At 34.8% G+C, this 20,670-nt stretch overlaps 1 protein-coding gene and 1 pseudogene across 1 annotated transcript; one reads left to right on the top strand and one right to left on the bottom strand.

Moving 5' to 3' along the window:
* Positions 1-411: 411 nt before the first annotated feature.
* Positions 412-5,031, bottom strand: LOC115990149 (serine/threonine-protein phosphatase 7 long form homolog). The gene is made up of 5 exons (XM_031114003.1): positions 4,806-5,031; positions 3,782-3,847; positions 2,942-3,053; positions 1,648-1,960; positions 412-680 (listed from the first exon to the last, which is right to left on the bottom strand). The coding sequence occupies exons 3-5, from the start codon at positions 3,050-3,052 to the stop codon at positions 412-414; spliced, it is 693 nt and encodes a 230-aa protein (XP_030969863.1). The 5' UTR covers position 3,053; positions 3,782-3,847; positions 4,806-5,031.
* Positions 4,810-19,820, top strand: LOC115990148 (annotated as a pseudogene).
* The last annotated feature ends 850 nt before the right edge of the window (positions 19,821-20,670 follow it).

Here is a 20,670-nt window from a genome sequence, read left to right as displayed (position 1 = left end):
CTTCTCTTCCTCTCTTTGATCTCTGTCTCAATTCTCTTTCTCTTGTCTTCCTTTCTCTGTCATGGAAGTGGGTGAGTGCTCTGGTTCTAAAGAACCAGAGGCTGAACTTGAAGAGCTCAGGGCCGCGGCAGCGTTAATAGTGGACACAGGGGATTTTTCAGAAAATAACCACAAAACCCAAACTATTTCATTAGTTAGGAAACGTTTGAAACTAATTTGGAATATAACAACTCGAGTTCAGAGGGGACGATTTCCTGGGTTTTTTATTTTATTATTTCGAGAAATCGAGTTGAAAGAACTCGACTTCTAAGCCTGGAAATCGAGTTCAATGGACTCGGTTTCTAGGCTTTGAAACCGAGTCCCTTGCACTCGGTTTCCAGGCTTAGAAGTCGAGTCCATTGGACTCGATTTCTACTCTTTGAAGCCGAGTTCAACAAACTCGTTTTTCAGGCTTAGGAACCGAGTCCTTTGAACTCGATTTCCTTTTATAAAACTGCCACCATCAGTTCCATCAAAACAGCAGCAACAGCAGCACTCCCATCCAACAGCAGCACTCCCATCCCACAGCAGCAACATCACGTGGGCATCACAGTTCCCAGCTGGACCTGTCCCTCTTGCCGTGGGAATAAGTTCTCTGTAATAGTATTCAGCTCTCTCTTGAACACTCTCTATATTCAGCTCTTCAACTCAGTCTCTATATTCAACTCACTCACAGAACACTCATCACACAACATTCTCAGGTAATATTTTTACAATATTGTGATTATTTGCTAGATCTTTTTTAAAGAAAAATTTAGAACATATTAGGAAAAGTTTTGTTTTTCTTATTTGTTAGTGTAAATATTGTGATCAATTTATTTGTTAGTATATTGTGATTATTTGCTAGGTTTTTTTTAAAGAAAAATTTAGAACATATTAGGAAATGTTTTGTTTTTCTTATTTGTTAGTGTAAATAGTGTGATTAATTTATTTGTTAGTATATTGTGATTATTTGCTATTTTTTTTTTTTTTTAATTAATGTTATGACACATTTATATAAGATCATGAATCTACTTAAGAAAAAATATCTATAATGAGTAGTAATTTAATGATTAATTGTTGGGAATATTTAGTAAATAATTGTGATTAAATTACAACATATTGGGGAACTTTTTTTTGTTAGTGTAAAATATTTTGATTAAATTACAACATATTGGGGAATTTTTTTTTTTTTTTGTTAGTGTGAATATTGTGATTAAATTATTTGCTAAGTTTTTTTTTTAAGAAAGTTAATATTGTGATTATTGGGAATATTTAGTACCAAATATTGTGATTATTATGTGAAAATTTGAGTACTCTAGATATGCAATTTTTTCCTTTTTATTTTTATTTTTTCATTTAAGAGAATATATAAAACTTTTTTGGCTAAAGGTTCGAAGCTCAAAATCTTATAAATCCAATTATTTTTTTTTTTTTTTAAGGAAGTTGCAACAGTAAAATTGTAACATGAAATGGTCATGACCATGACCATGAATGAATGTGTACAGATGGTGCAGCACGAGCATGTATAGTTTGTGAAAAATTTACAAATATTTGGTGTTGTTACCATTTGTAACATTCCAAGTTAGGAAAAAAGGAACAGACTTTAAAAATAGAAAGAGAGCAAACGCTGTCCATCTTTCCATGTCAAGTCAGTTGTTCCAACAATTGCCTCACCATCGATTGGAATCCCGAAAAGAACCTCCACATCTTGTAATGTGATCGTTGTCTCACCATGTGGCAGGTGGAAGGTGTGGGTTTCAGGCCGCCATCGCTCAACGAAGGCCGTGATCAGGTTATGATCAATCTCTCTACTTGGGGTCCTATACAGCCCCTCTAATCCAACTCTCTTCACAATGTCGACGATACGATCATCCACCACTATCCGGCGTCGTTTTCGGAACTCGTCATTACGACCGCGGCATTTCAGTGGCCCTGGATCCTGCACATGATAGAACTATGGTGATGAGATGCAATATGCCATAACCTTTGTATATATGATTGTAGTTATTGATCCCAAAAAACAAAAATAAAGCAGTTATGAAGGGACCTTAAAATATCAACCCCAAAAAGAAAAAATAAAAACAAAAAAAAAAAGCAACAACGGGAGAAAAATAAAAGGATGCAATGCATTTTATACATTTGTCTAGTAATGAAAGGTTTCCCATGCGACCAGCCTATTGCTGCCTCTAAACCAGGAAAAGTCAAAAGGCTTCTTAAAGCTATTTCATTAATTTAAGAAGCTTTAAGTAACTATCTTGGAATTTGGTTGTATTTCGTTGTCATAGTTGCTGATTTGTGTTTGTTTTCCCTTAAGCTCTGTTGTTGTCCAACCCTTGAATTTACTTAACTAAGTATTTTAATGCAAGTAAGAAACTCAAGTGAAAAGGGTCCTTAAGGATTTTATTTGATTTATGACAAAAGCTTGTCTTCAATATGATTCATTAAGCTAGGTTTGTTACACAAGTTGTAATTCCAAATGGATTCCTAAATATAAACTTCTATGTTTTGCTTTTGGAACCTAAGGATCATATCTGTTTGACATGATATGGAAAATAAACAACCTAAATAGAGGAAAGTAAAAGAAACTAGAGGCAAAGGCTAGCGTTCTCAATAATAACAATAAAAATTACTGCAACAACCACAACCTGAACAACTTCTTGCCAAGCAACAATAAAATTATCACAGGTCACATTGCTTCAAACAAAAATAACTCTTATGAACCTAGGATTGCTTTGTTCATGTACACCCACACTAACAGTCAACCAATCTAACTTAACCCAACTAATGCGCATGACCATGCATTGAAAGCTAGTAATACCATTGACACTTAAAATTTCAGAAATGGGAAGAAAAAAAAAATCAACATAATGTAGAAGGATAAGAAGAGAACATTCAGCAGGTGGTCGGTTTTAATTTTTACCTTGCCTTCCCAAACAGCGCACGCTCGATGTGTTTTTATAAACCTTAACACCGAATCGTCAGTGGGCCCAGGACCAAACTCATCAGGGAGCTGAGCAGGAACAGCAGCCATACTGCACGAAGTTTAGGGAGTCAAGAGTAATATAATCACATGTTAAATTGGCAAGGAAAGTGATGAACAAGAAAATGATTCAGTTTATTTTGACAACAAGCAGATGGTCCTCTTTACTCATAAAATTAATTTGGGCTACAATGAAGTTTTACAAAAGGTGACAAAAAGAATGAAGGAAAATCATATCCGCGTTGATTAATTTGGGCTACCCACATAGTTGGCCCTACTATTTTCCCTCCTACCAAATGGACCCTACAGTTACGTGCTACATAAAAGATCTGAAAAAATTAAAAAGGGGGGAGGAGTTTGTGGGGTGGGTTCTGAAAAGACTTTCTAAAATTGATTATCTGAACTCACAACAAAACATCCAAACCAGGGTACAATGGTGAACAAAGCCTTTACCCTACCACCCCAACACAAGTAGGTACGAAAAATCTCATTTCTACACTTCATCCTACCAAACATAATGTAAGAAATCATAAAATCATTTCAACATTGCAGCATTGCCTGTGTAGATTCATGTGAAAACTATGCAGAAGAAGTGAAGAACCAGATGTTAAAAATAAGACAATATAATGCAAAATTTAAATACCAGGACAAAAAAAAAATAAATAAATAAATAAAAAATCTTCAATAACAGCAATGTATATAGTAAAGCAAATGAACAAAGGTAACAAAGCAAACATGGCAGCCAAGATTTGAAATGCAGCAACATAGTAGAATCATTACCTGCAATATCACTATGCAACTACCTTCTCTAAAAGCTTATGTTGTGAAGCCTTTTCAAGCCTATTCCTGCAAGGTATAAAATGCAATTAGCACCTCAAATATGTATATATATGGATGAACATCATTTCTATGCTTATATAAAGAAGGAAGAAAGGAAAATAAATTTCTAGACAGACATTTTAATATATATGATGAATTTCATATTGTAATATTTAGGAGAGCCTTTTTTTTATAAGAATAATTTTATTGAAAAAAAGACTACATACAAAAAGCACAAAGCAGCCAAAACAATACTATTATAAACAGTATAATAAATTGATGCACAAGGTAACTACATGACACCAATTAAACATCTAACACGTCTACATTCATAACACTATCTAATGTTTCCAACCCAATTTTCCATTTTACAAGACGTTTAAACTTAACAACATATTATGCTATACTTGGAGCCAACATCCATCTTAGAAGATGCCAACCAGTTTGAATGTTTAGGATGATAATATCAGCATTCAGCACCTCTATCAGGCAAATTACTTCAACCACCATATAAAAACATAATAAAGGAATCGCAAAAGTACACACATATACAAATACTTAAATCATGCTCTGAGGTACAAGTCATAATAAAATAGATTCTATTCATTTAAACATTTCTTCAAACATATAGTACATTTATACAAGAATACACAGATAATTTTCTCAAGCATGAACCGTTTCTAACACATGACAAATCAACATAATGAAACCCCATATTAATTTGATGATAGATCGTAGTAGAAACATGATCCAAGGCTATTCATTATTTTGGTACACAACAAAAAGCAAAACTCACCACTCAACCAATGCTTTCGCTGAGATAAAAACTCCAAAAAAAAAAAATACTTTAACATAAGACTCAAACTTTTCTTACTAATTTTCTTTTGCTTTCCTGCAGTTTCTCGGTTGCCAAACAGAGGGAAAGCCCAATACTTGACATTAAAAAGTTAGAAAATAAGAAATCGGTGAAGTAATAGAAACGTACCTAAATGGAAATTGTTTGTGAAAACCAGACGGCGACGGGAAGTGCTCCGGAGCGAGATGGAGGGCCGACGGCGACGGAGCTCAAGAGAGGGAATGAACGCGATGGAACGGCGACGGAGCTGAAGAGAGGGATGAGTGCGACGGAACGGCGACGGAGAAGGACGGAGCTGAAGAGGACTGAGAGTGAGAGAGAGAGAGAGAGACTGAGTTTTTTGAGTGATGCACTGTGAGTGTTGGAGGGAATGAGAGAGTTTTTTGAACTAAAGAGTTTTTTTTTGAGAGTACTGTAAGTGTGGGGAGGACTGAGTTTTTTTGAGACTGTTTTGAATGAGAGTTTTTTTTTTTTCAGTCGGATTTTATACATACAAACCGAGTCTAATAGAGTCGTTTTTTAAACACAGAAATCGAGTCCAATGGACTCGATTTCTATGTGTAAAAACCGAGTGTATTGGACTCGGTTTGTATGCATGGAAATCGAGTTTATTTAACTCGATTTCCAGTGTAAAAACCGAGTTCATTGGACTCGATTTGTAAGCATGGAAATCGAGTTTATTTTACTCGATTTCTGTACGCCCATTTCCCATATCACTGCAAAAAAGGAAAATCGAGTATCCTAAACTCGATTTTACAACCCACAAATCGACTCCAATAAACTCGAATTGTTAGAAACCAAAATAGTTTGAAACGTTTGCTAACTAATGATATTGTTTAGATTTTATAGTTATTTTCTAAAAAAATCCTGGACACAGCTCCACCTAAGGGGTTTTGGCCTCCGCATGCCAATGCAGCAATCGGAGATTGTTTGGACTTTCTGGGAGTCCATTTTGGGTTCCAGAAAGACAACGTGAGAAACCAGAGGGAGCACGTAGTCTTCCTTCTCGCGAACTCCCAATCGCGGTTTTCAACTCCTTCTTCGAACTCGACTCCGAAGGTAAACTTCAACTTCAAAAGTTTTTCATTTTATTTCTTGGATAGCTTGAAAATAATACTGTCATTTTTGTTTTATGACTTTTGAACGGTAGCAAGAAAGTACATACTTTTATTTTATTTTTGTATAAAATAAAATTAAAAACCATTATATGAAGATGAAGAAGTCAGTGAAAACCAGAAAAGTATTGGTTAAATTGGTTAAATTTAGGGGATCAAATTACTTCTTTCCCCCATAAGATTGTCTCTTTGAAAAAACGAGACCATCTTATGGAAATCCTACGAAAATTTTCAAGTGCTAACATCCGTTCTCTTACTATATTTCAAGATACTCTTGAGGCTTTCAAAATAATATCAGGCCTTAGAGAAAATACTAGAGTGCAAGCCTAGAGTTTAAATATAATTAATGAAAATTTTCTTGCTTCTGTTCTTGCACATTTAAACCAACAAATCCTAGAGTTTCTTCAATTTAAATATCTTGGAGTTCCATTTAATATCTTCAATTTAAATAGCCCATTATTCCAGTCTGGTTCATTATGGGTGGCATGGGTTAGAACTAATCTCCTCAAAGGTAAAAGCTTTTGGATAATCAAAATACCTCAAGATTGCAGTTGGGGGTGGAGGAAAATCCTGAAGCTCAGGGAGATTGCCAGACCCTTCATTAGATTTGATGTGGGTTCAGGTAGGAACATTCATCTCTGGCATGATTGTTGTCATCCAGATGATGTCTTGTTCTTGAAATATGGCCATAGGATAATGTACGATGCGGCCAGCTCTTCTGATGCTCTTTTGTCCAGTGTGTTGCATGAAGGTAATTGGATTTGGGCACCAGCTTCTATTCAAAGCAAATTGTGCCTTATTGATTTTACTGTGTAAGATAGACCAATTTGGATCCCTTCCAAATCTGGTTCTTACTCTTGTGCATAAACTTTGGAGGTTATTAGAGAGAAAAAAGATGAGGTTGGTTGGTGGAGATTGATATGGTATTCAAGAGCCATACCAGCATGCATTCATTGGATGGCTGGCCATGTTGAATAGATTGTCAACCAAGGAAAGAATGCATAAATGGGGCTTTAATGGATATACAAAATGTGTACCATGCAGAAATAAAATTGAAAACAGAGAGCACCTCTTCTTTGATTGCTCTTTTCTAGGAGATTATAGAGAACTCTCATGAGTTGGTGCTTGGTGAAGCACCCTAGCTTTTGTTGGGATGAGATCATGGCTTGGGGTGAAAGACATGCCGAAGGAAAGAGTCTTAGATCCAATGTATTCCGCTTAGCCTTATGGTCTGCTGCATATGACATTTGGCAGCAGAGAAATGGTGTGCTTCATCAAGGGAGAATTTATGTTGAAGAAAATATCCTTCACTTGATCAAATGGGAAGTTAGAAGGAGAATTGAAGGGAATGGCTATTGTACTATTCTGTCCAAAACAGAGTTTTTTTTTTTTTTGTTGTATATGGGGAATTTCTTTAGATGTTCTTAAATCCTTTTCTTCTTAATTCCTTTCCCTTGTTGTGGCTAAGTGATTGTTTTCCTTGTATGAGTTAGTTTTGGTGTTCACCGTTGTTTCAATTTTGCAATTTGGTATTGTTACTTGAACTTTGTGCTGTTTTCATCTTATGCAATACAATCTTCTCATTCATCCAAAAAAAAAAAAAAAAAAACTCTCTTGATTCTCTATCTCATTTGATTGCTACTTTGCATGCATTTTTTGGCCACAGATTGATGCAGGGGCTGTGGATGGAGTCTATGAGAAACTGATGGAGAACTACAAGCAGTGGTGCCAATTCTTAGGCCTAGAATCAAGTCTAAGGTAATTCAAGAAATCTTATCCGTCGAAAAAAATTTAGTTCGCATTTATTCTAAATTATACTGTTGGCTTGTAGGGAAAAAAAATAAAGTTTGTGTTTGTTGAAAATTCTCAAAAAAAAAAAAAAAAAAAATTTGCAACTAACATATTAGTGAATTTTTATAGGCTGCAGCAATATGAGGGTGAGAGTCATGTGAAGAGGAAGACTTTGTATCTCTCGTTGTATCTTTTAATTTGGGGAGAGGCAGCAAATCTCAGGTTCATGCCTGAGTGCCTATGCTATTTGTTTCATAATGTGAGTATAACTTGAACTTTTGTTTGATTGATTATTTATTAAAATAATTGGTTTACTTACAATCAATCTTACGTGCAGATGGCTCAAGACCTCAACCAAATACTGTTGGGAGAGATTAACAGATTTTCTAGTGCTGGAGATGATGAAGCGTTTCTACGCAATGTTGTGAAACCCATTTATGAAGTAATAGAAGAGGTATGTCATCCTCCCAAGATTAGGAATAGAGGAGAATTAGAGAAGAGGGTAAGAATAAAGAGAAAAAATGCATTTTCATTCATCAATGACAATTAATGGCTTCAGTACATTGTCTTACAGTTGGTTACTATGGTCTTAGCCAATGTAAATCAAGATTGAAACAGCCAATCAGATCACTGATGGCTATTAACTGACCTAACAACCCCAACTTCTAGTAACTACTCCTTAACAAACTTATACTCACAGTTTATATGCAGTCTTACTCATCATATCCTACAACTATTTATGATGTCCTACAACAATGGGAATGGTGCTGTAATAATTTTTTTGAGGTCAGGATCACACTGGAAATCTTGTTGCAATTCATCTAGCCTAGTTGGACGAGGAAATGACAACATAAACAATGTGGCTGGTTTGTCCTGTTGCCGCTCTTCCACTCTAGACAAGGCATCTGCCACAAAATTTTCTCAACCCTTCTTATATTCCACTTGGAACATATACCCCATCAACTTAGCCACCCATATATGCTGTGATGAAGTGCCAAACTTCTGTTCAAGCAGAAATTTTAGGGACTATTTGTTAGACCTAATCAAGAAGGGTTTCCCTATCAAATAAAGCCACCCTTTTTTGACTGCCGCTACCCGTGCCAACAATTCATTCTCTTAGGTAGAGAGATGAAGAGTTTTGCCTCTAAGAGCTTGACTGTGATAGGCTATTGGTCTGCGTTCCAGCACGAGAACTGCACCTAACCCTTGATCACTCGCATCGCACTCTATTAAAAAAGGTTTGGAGAAATCTGGTAAGGCTAATACAGGAGGGCTTGAGACAGCTGTCTTGAGCCTTTCAAAGGCCTCTTGGGTTGCTGAATTACAATGGAAAGCATCCTTCCTTGATAGGGCAGTGAAAGGGGCTGCCAACTGTCCATACCCCTTAACAAATTTCCTATAGTAACCAGTCAAGCCAAGGAAACCTCCTAAGGTTTTCAAGGAACTAGGAACAACCCTGTTCGTCTTTGCCTAATTACCCCTGATCCAAAGAAAATATGCTCCAAATACTCCACCTCTTCACAACCAAAGTAACATTTAGACCTTTTAGCATACAGGATTTAATTGTGCGAAATTTCTAGGACCTTTTAAGGTGCAGCAAGTGGTCTTCCATACATTTACTATAGACCAAGATATCATCGAAGAAGACCAACACAAATTTTCTAAAAAAAGCTTGAACAATGTTTTCATTAAACTCTGAAAGGTAGAGAGTATATTATTGAGTCCAAAGGGCATGATTAAAATCTCATAATGGCCCTCATGTGTTCTAAATGCAGTTTTATGAATATGAAATTCTTTCATTCTAATCCGATGATACCCTGATCTTAAGTCTAGTTTAAAGAAAAACTTTTCACCATGTAATTCATCTAAGAGTTCATCAAATACATGGATAGGGAACTTACTTTTTACTGTCTCCGTATTAAGAGCTCTATAATTTATGCACATCCTCCATGAGCCATGTGCCTTCCTGACAAGAACCACAGGTGATGAGAAAGGACTTTGCTTGGTCTGATTGCGTAAGAAGACAACAATTCTTACACAATCTTTTCTATCTCAATATTTTGTTAGTATGGATATTATAGGGCCTGTCATTGATGGGTTGAGTACCCTCTTTGAGCACTATTTGGTGCTCATGATCTCTACTTGGAGGTAGACCATTGGGTGTGCCAAAGACAAAAGCAAACTTCTGCAACAACCCCAAGGCTTCATTGCTTGGAACTGAACCTTAAAAATTTTCTGAATTACTATCTGCAAAATGAGGTCTCCAATTCCAATGACCATAGATCAACACACTTGACACATTTGCATCTTTGCAGCTATCCACTTCTGCTATAACTTGAGATCCAAAAACTTCTAGCAAAACACCTTGGATGCCAATTATCAGCCCATAGTGACACTTGGCTACCATCACCAATTAGCCATTTTGTCAAATGGCTAATTGGTGATTGTCAAATTTTTGTCTCAAAAAAATTACACTGTTAATAAGGTAGAATTCCTTACCTACTGCATGTTTTAGATAAATGACTATTTGGTGTCTAACAGCTGGTTGTAGATCTCATGCATGAAAGGGTGTGTTTGCTTAAAATTTAGTCAAATAATAGCAGTCAGTTGGTCTATTGTTTGATGAAACCATGACTTAAATGGTTAAGCCCCTCTTAATGTTTTGGTTTTCAAATGATATCACAGGAAGCGAAAATTGGAAAAAATGAACAAGCTTCCTATTCAGCATATAGAAATTATGACGACCTCAATGAATACTTTTGGTCAAGTCATTGCTTCTCACTTGGTTGGCCCATCCGTAGAAACAGTGAATTTTTCACATTAGAATCTTATCGGAAACAGGTACTCTTAAAATTTTTGACAATTTTTCATCACTTTTCACAATTAATTTGTTGATTATTAATCTAATAAAATTTCTTAATCAGGGAAGATTTGGTTTAAAAAAAACGGGGAAGTCTTTTATGGAGAGGAGAAACATTTGGCAAATCTTCCGGAGCTTTGATAGGCTCTGGATGTGTCTTATTTTGGTTCTACAGGTACTCTCTTTTTCTTTTCCTTTGGCTGAACTATTTTCCAAATACTTTATTTCTGCTAACTTTGATTTCTTGTTTGCCTTTGAATTTTCATTTTAAAGGGAATGATCATCGTTTCCTGGAAAGAAAATTCAATGGAGAATATTTTTGGAGGAGATTCGCTGTATGATTTATTTACCATATTTTTCACTGGCTCAGTTCTTCGTCTAATTTTTGGTATGAGATTAATTGGTTTAAACTAATGTAAATTGTTGATTCAAATTTTCTCCTGTTTTTCTTATAATTTTCCACTTCCTTTGATTAGGTATTTTGGATCTTCTTCTAAACTTCCCGGTTTGTCTTCAGTGGAATATCTTGTTGAGAAGTCTCATCCATATCATTCTCCACCTTATGATGGCAGTCATTTTTGCCTTGCCTCGTGTTGCTGCCTTGAAGGATGCCTTTGGAAAGGGTTTTCCTTCTTATTACGTTGTGGCAATTTTGTTGTACTTGATCCCAGTTATCATTGATACTCTTTTCTACTTTTCCCCACTAAAATATGATAGATGCAGGTTTCTCTTCTGGTGGTCAAAGGTATTTCTTTCATATTTTGTATCATAACATATACAAGACTTATTTTGTGTGCTTTCATCTCCCCTCTTGAAGCAAAAAATAAAAGAGTAAAAAAGAAAGGCATCCCTAAAATTGCACACCATTTTTTTTCTAACTTAAGTAAATTGGTTTAAATTCTGCAGCCAAGAACGTATATTGGGAGGGGAATGAATGAAGGCAAATTTGCGGTGATAAAGTGAGTTTGATAAGAATAAAAGTCTATATTACACTACGTTTATGTATGGTTTTTAGTTTCTTGGTTCATTGAAAATTTTCTGTAATGCACTATTGCTTATATGTCTTTCCAATTTCAGGTATACCCTTTTCTGGATAATTGTTTTAAGTTCCAAATTTGCATTCAGCTTTTATCTCCAGGTAACCAATTTGCTTGAGATTTTGACTCCCCTCCTTGCATCTCTTTTGTTTTAAATAACATTTGAGTATAGTTGTCTTCTGTTTTTAAAGCTTTTCTCCTCTATTTTCCCCAGATAAAACCCTTGGTGAAGGCAACTAAAGACATATTAACGAGCATTGATTATGACTGGCATAGAGTTTTTGGTAATTGCATTAATTTTCTGTTACCTCTTTTCTGCTTTCCAACTTAATTTGTAAAAATGTTAAAGATTTTGTTGTCAATGCAGATGAACCAAAGAATAGAAATGTAATATCAAGCTGGCCACCAATGATGTTGGTATATATTACTATATCTATCTTGTCATTGGTCTAATCTTTTGTTAGTTTGCTTAGCTTGTGTAGGATTAAAAACTTCTTATATTTGAATGCAGGTTTATTTCTTGGACACTCAAATTTGGTATACTCTATTCTCAACTTTTTGCGGTGGTGTCATTGGGATGCTTGATCGCCTTGGAGAGGTGAAATTCATTTATTTAATTTTTCTTTCCATCTATCTTTCATTATGTCAGGCCATCATAAACCATCATCTTTGTACCTTTGTTGAGCTATCATACTTTTGCAAAAATACTGTGACCTGAGCTAAATTATTCGGGCATCTTCCAGTCATATTTAGGGTAGCCACTATAATTGGGCTTGGGATAATTGAAACAAAGGTAATCATAATGCCCCTCGGCTACTGGATTGTACCTACTATGTTGTCTAAAAGTTGTAAGAGAATCTTTACAATTTATTAACACCAAATGATGTTTTCCTTTGTGTAAAATAGATCCTGCATACCATTAGGTTAATTATATAAGCCTCATTCAGCTCTCTCCTAGCCAACTTCATTTTGTAAACACATGCTTCTGCAAAGAGCTGTTTGCTGAACTAAGAGATATTGAGTATAAGGCCATCATTCCATATATTTTTACACATACAATACCTAAGGCTTCAAATCGCTTTACTTTTACAATCAGATGAGTGACTTCTTTTCATGAGTGAACTTAGGCTAGAGTTGATTTATTGGAATCATTATGTAATAGTGTAATAATGTAATGGCATGAGCTCAAAACCGTGGCTTGTTAATTTCTACTTACTCTATGGCTGGTATGAATTAATTTCTCCTCTTGTCACAGATACCAAATGTGGACAAACTAAAATTAAAGTTCCAGTCCTTACCTGGTGCAATCAACACATATTTGGTGCATTCAAATAATTCAAGGTCAGAGGGATTCTCTTTATCAAAGAGTTTTGCAAAGGTATTCCTTGTAATCTCAATACTTTAATGATTAAGATCACCTTATAAAAAGTACATTTGTATAATATCACTAATTTTAAAGCATTTGTAGATTACGGCAAACCATAAAAGTGAAAATGAAAAATTTTCCCGTTTATGGAATGAAATTATCTGTGCCTTCCGTGAGGAAGATCTGATAAGCAATAGGTAAATCTCTCAAATATTTAACTTTGTTGTCATTGTTGTTGTTTGCGCTTTCCGATGAAGCTGAAGCTAAATTGGGTTTCCTTTAATACAGAGAGTTGGATCTATTGGTAATTCCATATCCATTGGATCCTACCCTAAATATTATTCAGTGGCCACTATTTTTACTTCCTGGAAAGGTCAGGCATAATCCCTTCAAAATTCGTCATATATGTGAATTGTTTCTGTTCTTGACCGTTTGTCTACCTTTGCAGGTTCGTGCTGCTCTGAATATTGCCACTAAATATGGATCCACTATTGCAGGAAGACAAAGAAAGGACTCTGAACTTTGGAGGCTTATATGTAGGGATGAGTTTATGAAGTTTGCTGTGCTTGAAATGTTTGACTCTGCAAAACAAGTCTTGCATGCTTTGAAGGTGACAGAAAATGAGAAAAGGTATTTACAGTGACTGGTTCCTTATCATGAAAAGCATATGTTTTCAAATTTCAAATGATCTAATATTTTAGATTGAAAAAAAATATGATATTCTTTAATATTTTATTACTAGTTCTTCAAGTTTTATGCTTAAGGAATCTTAGCAACTGAGTAAGTTAAGCAAAATAAGTCGCTGTCATTTATTCCCACCCCAATTTTTTCCCCCTTCTTTGATGATAGGTGGTATAAATAAGAGTTTAATATATGCAACAATGGTTCTCCTATTTTGGCATACTTTATTATCATGTCTTTTTTTTTTTTTTTTTTCATCTCAAGGTCCTCTAGACTCTGTTTAGGTTCAATACTATGTTTTGTACTTATTTTATAACAATTTCATCCTTTGTGGTTGATTTTCCTGGGTCTGAGTCTTTTTATTTTATTTTCTTCTTTTGATGGATAAGTGAACGACTTATTAGAAAGTTTTATATGAAAAACATATAAATCATTTCTGAATGCTTGAACCATGTAAATTGAATATTCATATTCCATGTAGCAAGATTGTAACTTCAGTGAAAATGTTGCTTTTCTTTAGATTTTTTGAATAAGCATGAAATGTTCTAAAAGCTCAATAATTTTTATCCATTTTGTATTATTGGTAGAGATAAAGTTTTCAAATTTAATGTATCAGGTTTATCAACTTCTTGATCGATGGGATTGAAAGCAGTATTTCGGAAAATACATTTCTGGAATACACAGAATTGGAATTTTTGCCCAATGTCTTCAATAAATTTGTGGAACTTGTTCTGAACTTGGTGAGTCATTTACAAAGCAAAAAAGGAAAACACTGAGCATAGCTGCTATTCCTTTTTATATATATGTGTGTTTACACTTCCTTTCATGTTGCAGAAACATGGTGGTCTATCGAATCATGTGGCATTGTTCATTGACGAACTAATACATTCAGTACATTTTTGTAGTATGCCACTAATTAAGGACAGGTTGGTGACTTTGTTGTATTAAGTTGGCAGGAGAATATCTAGATGTTTAGTTGCAAAGCAGAAAATGCTTATGACTGGTGTAATTCCAATTTCAGGTATGAAGAAGAAATGCATGACGTATATGGTAATTCTATACAGCGACGTTTTGTTGTCACCGGATTCAATTTTGCTGGAAAACAATGGGAAAATCAGGTTCCAATATCTGATTTTTTTTTTTTTTTTTTTTGGTGATTGATACATTAATTGTATATGAAAATAATTTAGATTAGTTGATTAATTAAATTTTCAATTTTTTTTCTTAATATTACTTTAGTTAAAACGCCTACATCTGTTGCTGAAAGAGGACTCATCAAATGAAGTTCCAAAGAATATAGAAGTTCGTAGAAGAATTGCTTTCTTCATGAACTCATTATTCATGAAACTTCCCCAACCTCCAGTAGTCCGTCAAATGCTCTCATTCAGGTTTGATTGTGTTCATCTATTGTTTAATTCCTTCTGAAAAAATCCATTGATGGAAATTAAAATATCTTCTCATAGTTATGCCATGTCTTCATAGAATTAGGGTAGGTTCAATTGTTAGACTTGACCACTTAATAGTATATTATTACCTTCATAAATATGAGTAGTAAGATGTCACCAACTACTAAGGAAGTTCCTGTGTTATGCTCTTGTTAATTTGTTTACTGTTATAGTTTGATCAAGTTCGTATATTATGATTTCCTTGCCATATTCAATGAAATTTCAAATGATTTCAGAAACTTAATGTATTATATCATTTTGGATAAAACAAATTACCTTTTGAATTTTTGATAGACTAATTTCACATGTCACATAATCACTATATTACTTTTCTTGCCATTGGCAGTGTCTTGACTCCTTACCATAATGAGGAGACAGTGTATACGAGGTATGAAATTGACATGAAGAATGAAGATGGTGTATCAATTCTATTTTATTTACAAAGAATCTTCCCAGGTTTGTCATACTGAATTATTTATAGATACATTAAATATTGTAGCTTTTCTTTTATTGCTTTCATGTTGGAGTGACTAATTTGATAAAACATTATTTCTTTGTTAGATGAATGGAATTCATTCAAAGAACGTTTACAAATTGAAAGAGATGCAGACATATGGAACAACACAAAACATATTGAAGAAGTCCGCCACTGGGTCTCTTTAAGGGGCCAAACACTTTATAGAACAGGTAATAGATGTGTTAACTTCTCTTTTTACCCAAGGCATAACTTTTCTTTATGGTATTAATAAATATTTTTTTGTGTTATAGTTAGAGGAATTATGTACTACCACCGGGCACTAAAGCTACAAGCTTCCTTGGAGATGGCTTCTGAAATTGGTAAGTGCATGCGCATCATATATTTTTGACCACTAATATGTGTAAGGCTGTGATTTCTAGTTAATTAACATTTTAACCCTTAATGAGCAACCCAGCTTGTGTCTATGCAGTAGTTATCTTTTGGAGCTAATTATGTTGGCTTCTCACTCATTGTATGAACAGGGATACAAGAAGTGATCAACATGAAATTCACATATGTGGTCACTTGTCAAAATTATGGAAGTTATAAGCTTAGAGGAGATCATCGTGCAAGCGACATCCTCAATATGATGGTCAAGTATGTCGTCCATTTGAAAAGTTGAAAATCTTGGTGTTTTATTTGTTTAAATTAAGAATCTAATTCATGGTGCTTTTTGTACAGAAATCCCTCTCTTCGTGTGGCTTACGTAGACGAGATTTTAAAGGGAGAGGGAGTACATACCAAAAAAATTTACCATTCGGTATTGATCAAGGCAGTTGGCAATGTTGAACAGGTATTTCACCTTTTGAATCATCATGTTTGCTTAGTAATACAAACCACCTTTTGAATCATCATGTTTGCTTAGTAATACAAACTAACTCCCTTTTTATTTTTCTCCGAAGGAAATATATCGCATAAAGTTGCCAGGATCAATGATGATAGGGGAAGGGAAGCCTGAGAATCAAAATCATGGTATAATTTACACCAGAGGGGAAGCTTTGCAGGCTATTGACATGAACCAGGTAATCCATTAGAAATTTGGAGTCATCACAGTTCAACTGAATCATTTGGGCCAATTGTGATACTTTTCCTATATCTTGTAGGACAATTATTTGGAAGAAGCTCTTAAAATGCGCAACCTTTTGGAAGAATTTAAGAAGGATCATGGAGTTCATCCACCTACAATTTTAGGTGTTAGGGAGCATATCTTTACAGAAAGGTTTGCTTATTAAGAACTACAACCTGTTTTACATTTAGAATGTACCTTTAAATATTGAATTATATCTAACATTTTATTGTTGTTACATTGGCACTGCAGCATATCTTCTTTGGCTTGGTTCATGTCAATTCAAGATAGGAACTTTGTTACCATTGTCCAAAGAGTTCTTGCAAGACTTTTGAAGTATGTGTTCTCTTGTCTGTTTTCCTCCTTTTCTGTGTTTCCTTATGTAATATATTCTTGAATGAGTAGTAAGTATTAGGCAGACCCCATAGTTTCGATAAAGAGACTATAATGAATTAATTGGTGGCATATTTTACTTAAAGATTGGATCGGAAAAATAAGGATGTTTATAAATCATTAATGTTGTTTGTCATGGTGTTTGAACATGGACGTTTCGATTTCAGTATGGTAGCAAATTTTATAACTTATTTCTGTCTTTTAGTTTGCTTTTTTGTTTTATTTTATTCTTGTCTTTCTTAGGCAACGTTGTTGTTTGCACACCAATTCTTACATAAGTACCTGATTGTAAGGCAAAGAGCTATGATATGATAAAGTCTTTTTATTACATCTTAAAATTGTTTTTGGTTTTTATAGGGTTCGGTTCCACTATGGTCATCCAGATGTATTTGACAGAATCTTCCACATTACCCGTGGTGGCATAAGCAAGGCTTCTCAGGGCATCAATCTAAGCGAGGACATTTATGCTGGTATCATCTTGGAACTTCTATGTTGTATGGATTCATAAAATTTAGTTTACTTGACACAATTTTTACATGCAGGTTTCAACTCAACATTAAGAAATGGAAACATAACTCATCATGAGTACATCCAAGTTGCTAAGGGTCGTGATGTTGGGCTGAAGCAAAGGTGGCTTGTGGCAGTGGAGAGCAGACGCGTAGTCGAGACATCTACCGATTAGCTAGTTGTTTCAACTTTTTTCGAATGCTGTCCTGCTACTTTTCTACAGTGGGGTTCTATTTCAATTCCATGGTAACCTATTACCCAAAAAAGTTTAAATTGAATAACTATTATTAATAAGTCTGTTGAAATAGCTTACAGAAAAGTCAGCTTGGGTATGTATCAGGTGTTTGGCTGCACAACGTATAATGAAAGAGCTAGGTGGCTAATAGAGTCTGATATTGATAAGACTAGGTCAATTGTTTTGACAAGCAAGCCACCAACTTAATACAAGCTAAATTGAAATTTGCATTTTCATGAATTTTATTCAAAACTTTCCAGTGCTTGTTCAGTATGAAAAAATGAGCAATGAGGATTTTGTTTACCAATTTTCTTTGTATTTCTCTCCTTTTAGCTAAAAGGATTTTTTTTTTTCTTTCCTTTGCAGATGGCAATAATGGTAATATATGTTTACCTGTACAGCAACCTTTGTTGGTTCTTAATACAGAGTGGGCTTGTGAAGATTTGGAGCAAAAGAAGATTTGGAGGAACTCCACAACTATTTTCATTGAAGCCTAGAAGTGGAAGTGAGATTCAAGGAGAAAATTTGGTGCATGTTATAAGTACCCAATTTTTTATGCAAGTAGGCTTATTAGTTTTGGTGCCCACCCTCATTGAGATTGGAGTAGAGAGTGGAATTGTGAAAGCAGTGTTTGAGGTCATTACAATACAGATTCAACTTTCAGATGGATTTTTCCTATTTTCACTTGGGACGAAGGCCCATCATTTTGGGCATACAATTATGTATGGGGGGACAAAGTATAGAGCAACAGGGCGTGGTTTTGTAATCAACCACGAAAAATTTGCTGAAATTTACAGATTGTATTCAAGGAGCCACTTTGTGAAAGCTATGGAAATCCTTCTTATTCTAATCTACTTTAAGCTTGCTGCTCCGGGTTTCAACAAAGTTGTATCTTCCTCAATGTTCATCTTGGTAGCTTCATGGCTCTACATACCTTTCATCTTTAATCCTTTGGGATTTTCTTGGAACAAGATAGCGGAGGATTGGGAGGATTGGTTGAAATGGCTATACAGCCCCCTAAGACTTGGTATATCAGCCAGTGACAGCTGGCAAATTTGGTGGCATGAAGGGCAAGAGCCTTTGAAGTCCATTCACGTTGTGAGACGTGTTGCTAGAATTATTCTTGCATTGCGCTTCTTTGCCATCCAAATTGGCTTTGCAGAACTTGTCACAGTAGACAAGAAAATGGCGGTACGTTTAAATCAACTTTTTTTTGTCTTTAAATGTCTTGTTTCCTTTCATGAAGATTAATTTGCTCTCTAATAAAAAAATATCAAGTTTGTATGCAAAAAATATTCATATCTAGTTTGCTATGCTAATACTAGGTTTATGGCCTATCCTGGCTATGTTTTGCTGCTCTTCTGATCTACACGACGGTTAGCCTTCAAATTTCAAATACTTATTGAAAAATTTTTCTATCTGTTCATGAATCTTGAAATTGTGTTATTAATTAGTACCCTTTTAAACTGCAGGTTCAGAGAATAGAAAGAAGGCCATATTGCATAGATTTTGTATTGGGGTTCAAACTGTTAAATTTCTTCATGATTATGGCCTTTTTGTTCATATTTTCTTACTTTATTAGTCATTTTGGTCTCACAATTCGGGACATTTTTGTGACTGTATGTGCCTTCATTTCTGCATTATGGGCAATTCTACAGGTATATGATTCTTATTTGAAATTTTCTTTTAGGAATCTACTTTAGTTTCACTCATTACCATTTAAAATGTGCTATATTTAAATCTTTATTTGTCCTTTTTTTTTTCTTCCTTTTTATTAATTCTGCTGTTATATAAACAGATATCACAGGTAAGTAGGCCATGGCTGAAGCCCCTTCGGATGTGGAAAGCAGTCGTTTCACTTGCTATGTTTTGGGACATGCTGCTGGGCTTGGTGCTCTTTCTGCCACTTGCAATATTGGCGTGGTTCCCCTTCATCTCAATTTTCCAATCCCGATTGCTGTACAATGCTGCTTACAGCCGAGGACTTCAAATTCAAAGTATTATAGCTGGAAGTAAAAAATATGAGTAGATGGTTTTGTTTTTTTCTGAGCCTTAGCTTGAGGACAGAGAGATATTGTTAAACACCTTTATAATTAAATCTTAGTTTCTTTACAAGCAAAAGGGGCAGGAAGTTGCATACATTTTGAAATCATAATATAAATAATTACAGACTTATTTTGATCAATATGTGAGACTCTTACTTTTTCCATCCATGTTTCTGGTGACATATGGGACTTAATGCTCCATCTCATGTGATTTTCTCCATCATTGCATTGTAGAAAATGTTTTTCATATCTTTTGCCACAGTACCTTGGCTTATTGGTGGTTGGCACTAGTTTCTAGCTTTTGGCAAGGATGCTATACATTAATTTTGGTTTTGGTCACTGACCATAATTTTTGAAGTGATTTACTTCCACATACTTCTGTATTGAATAGAATTAAGTAATTAGGCATAAAACTTGAACTTGCTGATGACATTTGTTTGCAATAATTGCACTTGCAGTGCTTTAAGGTGTATTCCTATGACTTTCTGCCACCCATTTTGGAGTCAAAAGAGGTCCCTTCAACAAAATACCCTTAATCTGTCTGATAAAATATGATGTTTTTATTTATTTATTCATGCAGTGTATTTGCATCGTTTCATCTGAAGATTCACTTGATACATGGAATTCAATGTTGCCATTACTGGTGCCTCTCAGGGCTTTAGTGACTCTTCTAATTAAATTGCATCCTTTGCAGCTAAAATCCCACTATATCTATACCCTTTTCTTAACAATACGAACAAGGAATGGCCTCATGAATGTTTAGGGTTATCAGCTTAGTTGTTATTGGTGCCTTAGTGAAGGTAGTTTTTCCTTCTCTTCAGTAGTCTAAGCTATTTTGTCCTCCCACATTTCTTAATTATTACATTGCTGGAAAATTTGATGTCCAGTCAAGTTTATCTCAGACAATTACCTTGTAAACTTATTTTCTATCAGAAA

Source organism: Quercus lobata, chromosome 5 (genome assembly GCF_001633185.2).
Source record: "Quercus lobata isolate SW786 chromosome 5, ValleyOak3.0 Primary Assembly, whole genome shotgun sequence".
NCBI lineage: Eukaryota > Viridiplantae > Streptophyta > Magnoliopsida > Fagales > Fagaceae > Quercus > Quercus lobata.
The sequence above is the reverse complement of the archived record's forward strand: the minus strand, read 5'-3'. Positions and strand labels throughout refer to the sequence as shown.